Source organism: Mangifera indica, chromosome 13 (assembly GCF_011075055.1).
Source record: "Mangifera indica cultivar Alphonso chromosome 13, CATAS_Mindica_2.1, whole genome shotgun sequence".
In the NCBI taxonomy this organism is placed as follows: domain Eukaryota; kingdom Viridiplantae; phylum Streptophyta; class Magnoliopsida; order Sapindales; family Anacardiaceae; genus Mangifera; species Mangifera indica.
The window spans coordinates 2123037-2128713 of record NC_058149.1 but is presented as its reverse complement, the minus strand read 5'-3'; the positions used below and the strand labels follow the sequence as shown (position 1 = coordinate 2128713).

General features: G+C 32.2%; 1 protein-coding gene across 1 annotated transcript; it reads left to right on the top strand.

Moving 5' to 3' along the window:
* The first annotated feature begins 4726 nt into the window (after window positions 1-4726).
* Window positions 4727-5677, top strand: LOC123194950. Its single transcript, XM_044608459.1, has one exon. The coding sequence runs from the start codon at window positions 4727-4729 to the stop codon at window positions 5675-5677; it is 951 nt and encodes a 316-aa protein (XP_044464394.1).

Below are 5677 nucleotides of genomic sequence, written 5' to 3'. Positions count from 1 at the left end.
TGTAGTATTGATCCAATTAGAAACTATATTCAACCATGTATGAAACCAAGAAGAATTGAGCTCGACTACCTTATAAAAATCGAAAATGATGAAAATATGCAAGACCTTCTTGACATGTCTCAATACTTCAAGAAATATATTTCCGTTTTTATTACATATACCCTAATCAAAGGACAAGAAGAAGAATAATAAGAAATTGGTTGCAACAATGATAGTGAAGCGAAAAAACCATTTTAAGACGAGATGGTGATGGATGTTCAAGGCGCATATGCCATAAATTTGATGTGTGAGAAACTTGATGGGAGCCAGGTATCTTTTGCGATGGAGACATGTAATAAAGACCACCATATTGTTTACCCGAACCAATCATCTTCCTCGTATCCAAGTCCTGTAAGACACAAAAAGTGGGAAACAAAATCACACAACAATTTAGAGCAATGGTAACTTTGCTTATAGACATCAAATTTAATTGAAAAGAAGGAACACATAAGACATCGTTTAAAGTTATGTCTAAATTGAATGTTGTAGTCCCCGTTGAAGTGATTGAGGCAGAAGACCCTGTGGGTAAATTAACAATAGGTATTGGTAAAGGTTTTGTTTGAGTGAGAAGTGTAGGGTCAGAAATAATATGATCAGTAGCTCCACTATCCAAAATCCAAGGTTTGGTGAATGTAGAATTGATTGAAGAATTGGAAGAAGAAAACATACCTGCAACATTTGCATAAGCATTGTTATTACCGGAAGCATGGTTTGGAGTCATCATAGATATAGTGTGAGCAAGTTGTTGAAGTTGCTCTGCAGAGAGAACATATAATGATTTGGAAGATTCCACTGAATTGGAGAAATGGGTTGTAGTGTTGACATCGTGTGGATATGTCTTTTATGCAGATTGAGAGAAGTTCGTTGCATTAGCAGCAGGAAAGCCGTTATGTGTATTATTGTGTAGTCCGTGTTGCTGCTATTGTGATTATTTCTGTCGATTGTTTTGAGTTCTTGTGTTCTTGAGGATCCATGTGCCATTTTTATATTTGCAATTTTCCTACGTATGTCTTTTCTTGTCACAATATTTGCAATAGAATTTCGAAGTTCGACAATTTTCTATTGTATGACCTCCTCTATTACAGTGCTTGCAGTACTTAGCTTTGGAATGATTTGAGGAGTTATTTGTTTGGCTTTGGACAGCAGCGGCAATGGAAAAATTTTCATTTGATGTCGATGCCATTTGTCACTGTGCTTCATCTTGAATGACAAGAGAATAGGCTTGACGTACATTAGGCAATAGGGACATCATGAGAATATTTGCGCGGACAACATTGTAGGCATCGTTCAGACCCACAAGGAATTGCATTAACCGACCTTCTTCTCACTGATCATTATGTGCTTGCATTTGGTTGCAGGTGTGAAGTGTTTGATGCATCTCTAATTCATCCCGGAGGCCTCCAATTTTTGTGAAATATGTTGAAACTGTCATGGTACCTTGTGATAGAGAAGCTAAGGATTTTTGGATTTGGTAGATTGAAAGTGCATTTTTTTGTGAAAATTGATCTTTGAAATCTTCCCACATTTGTTGGACGGTCTTGGCATGAATGACCCCTTTGTCTAAATCAGGTTTTACGGAATGAGTTAGTCATGATAAAATCATACTGTTGCATTGATTCCATAAGGCTTATTCTGTCGGTTGTTCAGTCTCTGAAGGCAGCTGAATAGATCCATTGATAAAGCCGATTTTGTTCTTGGCTGTGAGAGCATGAATCATAGATTTACTCCATGATGAATAATTGGCCCCATTCAATTTTTTTGGTACAAGCATATGTCCGAGGTGATCTGAATGATGACATAGTACGGATTTGAGGGGTCCATAGCTGGATTAATATTGTTGGGATTTTTCAGATGGTGTTTGTTCTTCACTAGTCATGCTATCTGCTGATGTGCTATAGAAAAGAAAGGTATTAATCAGTCATAGGAAGCTTGCATTGATACCATGATAAAATTGGAATATCCAGAGAATGAAGAATTAATTGAATGGTTTTCTATATCATTACACAAGCACAGGATACACGATATACAGATATGTACAAGCTTGTAAAGGAAATAGTTAAAGCTAATTTTATGGCTAAATTAGGGCCAATTCTTAGCCTAAGAAATTGTGATCCCTTGATACATGGAATCTGTCAATTCTAAGCTAGGAAATTCAACTAATGAATTTAATTGCATATGTTATAACAATATTTCTCAATACGTTTTAATAATGAGTCTTTTTTTTCTTCCTTTTGTTATATGTATTCATAAGAAGTTGCCTAAGAAAAGTGTTATTTCTTATGCTGATAGCCAAATTTAATATTATAACAATTCTCCCTATCTAATATGCTGATAGCCAAATTTGATTGCATATTGAGCATATGTTTTTGAACAAATCAGAGACGGTATAAAATCAATAAAATAAACAATAACTCATAGATAAAGAGAAGGAACCGTAAGATTATGTCTAAAAAAGTTAATATTATAACAAAATCTCTTTAATAGTCTCTTATCATGTATGTATTTCTAATAAATTATTATAGATCAGATGTATAAGAGAATAATATATTTATATATCCAAAATTTTATTCTTAAAAAAAACTTTATTATGACTCTTATGAGAAATTCTATATGTATTATGTCTTCTAGACGAATTGGTTGTCAATTCCAACTGTGTGTGTCGGATATAAACATATTCTTGATTTATAGTTTCTTCATCTTCTTCTTGGAACAAGATGGAAGGCATTGACTTGAGCTTAGCTTAAATCCTAAATGACTAGCTTAATCTAAAATCGGTTATAGATATTATCAAAGGTAATCAATGAGATGAATAATAATGTTAACAAGATAAATAGTGTTATCAATATCATTAGAGATATATTTGAGTTGAATTTAAGTCGAATTGTTACACTGAAGCTACAACTCGAATTTGGCTCAAATAAAATTGAACATTGAACCAAACATGGTTCGATTTGAATCTAACTCTACATCCAACCTATAAGAAATTAGGGAAATTAAAATTTTTATCACTATTTTATTCTGTGTATACAAAAGTGCCACCTATCCTAAAGATTTAATAAATATACTACAACAGTAATCACCTTCCCCAAAATACCCCTCTTTAATCTTTCATGCACAAATTCTCTCTCTTCTTCTCTGCAACTTTTTTCTCTCTTCTTCCTCTTCTTCCAAAGTGATAAAGAAATCACTCTCTCTTCTTCCTCATCTTCAAAAATAAAAGCAGGAAAGAAAATACTGAATTCTTCATATTAAGAATGCTTCAAAGGAAGGATTTAAAAAAAAAAAGAGCAACCCACAAAAAAACTCAACCATAACCAATTTATACCTTGGAAGAAGATCACATTTAGTAGGATTTAACTGGAAAAAAAATTAGCATTTAAGGATTAAAACTGAAAAAAAATTTGCGTTTAACCAAATAAAAGCAAACGTTGGTGTGAAATTCTAGAAAAAAAATTAACGATTGACGTTAACGCGCCAACCCAGGGCTGTACATATAAGGGTTGGCGACGCCAACCCTTATATGTATATAATATATTTATATTAATATATATTATTATATTAATTTTATATATTATAATATTATTATATTATATAATATTATAATATATAATAATATAATATAATTATAATATTCTAATTAAAAATATAATATAATATATTTTATATATTTTATTATATATAATTATAATTATATATTATAATATATTAAATATAATATATTATATATTAATATATAATATAATTATAATTATATAATTAAATAATATATAAAATTAATATAATAATATAATAATATATATTAATATAAATAAATTATATACATAGAAGGGTTGGCGTCGCCAACCCTTATATGTACAGCCCTGGGTTGGCGTTAATGCCAACCGTTAATTTTTTTTCTAAAATTTCACGCCAATGTTTGTTTTTTTTTTTTGGGTTAAACGTAAATTTTTTTTTCCAGTTAAATCCTACTAAATGTAATCTTCTTCCAGGGTATAAAGTGAATGTGGTTGAGTTTTTTTGTGGGTTGCTTTTTTTTTTTTAAATCCTTCCTTTGAAGAATTCTTAATATGAAGAATTCAGTATTTTCTTTTCTGCTTTTGTTTTTGAAGATGAGGAAGAAGAGAGAGTAATTCCTTTATCACTTTGGAAGAAGAGAAAGAAGAGAGAAAAAAGTTGCAAAGAAGAAGAGAGAAAATTTGTGCATGAAAGATTAAAGAGAGGTATTTTGAGAAAGGTGATTACTGTTATGATATATTTATTAAAGTTTTAAGATAGGTGACACTTTTGTATACACGGAATAAAATAGTGGTAAAAATTTCAATTTCCCTTAAGGCTCATTTATAGATTTTTGTCTTTACAATGTATGTGCATCTTATACACGTAAAACTTTCTAAATGCAATGAAGGTGTATATTGACCATAGAGACGCAATTAATAGACTAGTTCTAACCTTCTCCAGTGGAGAATAACAAAATGAAAGCAACCAAGTCAATACTCTAATTGCCAAAGGTTCCAAGTATTTTTTCTCAATTTCTTAATATTGATTTTTCTATGCCGTTTAATTTCACTAAGAATTTTCTTCTACATGTAATGTAAATGGTGTACGAGAAGAAGACTCATTCAACACATAACTGTATAAAATGCGAATTTTTTGTGCAAAAAGCTTCAGACGATTTCAATTTTCTTCAATGGCATCACATATGGTTCTTGGTTTGGTGGATATTCTCAGAGATGCCCTCAAAATCTTCTACAGAAATGGGAAGCTCATGGCCTCTTTCACCTTATTCACCCTCTCACTTTTCTCTCTCCTTTACTTGTTCAATATTTTCTCTATGAAACCATTGCTCACAAAATGGATAACTGACCAAAGCCTCCTCCTTTTCACCAGCCCCAACACCCCGGAATATGCTAACCTTCTTGTTGCAGCACATAAGGACATGAGAGTATTTATTGGTACTGAATGGATTCTCCTTCTCATCACCTCCTTCATGTCCTTCTTCTTCTCAACAGCCACAATCTTTGCATCAGCAACAACACATAATGGCAAAAAATTCTCTTTAAAGGACTTGTTTTTTACCACAGCAGGTTCATTAAAGAGACCATTTCTTACTTTGCTTTACATAACTCTCTTCGGTGTTGGCTACATTTTCCTTGCATTGTTTCTTCTGCTTCCTCTCATGATGAGTTTTCAAAGTACTTTTGCTTGGAAAGTTTTATATGTTTTGCTATGGGTTTCGGCTGCAGCTTTCTATGGTTACTTGGCTGTTGTATGGACTTTAGCTCTTGTGGTTTCAGTGCTTGAAGAAAGCTATGGAATTGAGGCCCTTGAGAAGGCTGCAAATATTGTTAAAGGCATGGAAATGCATGGATTTCTCGTTAATATTGCAATCACAATTCTGTCTTTTATTGTGCTAGAAGGGTTTAGATTGGTGAATTTCAAAGATTTTGGAGGAGTTGAAGTGATAATTGGATTGCTTATTTTGAATTCTCTCTGGCTTGTTAAGATGTTTGGGTTGATGGCTTATACAGTCTTGTACTATCAGTGCAAGAAAACTAATGGAGAAGAGGTTGAATTGAATGGGGACCTGGAATATAGAAAAACACCCAGTTTGCCTTTTATCAATGAAAATATCCCTTGA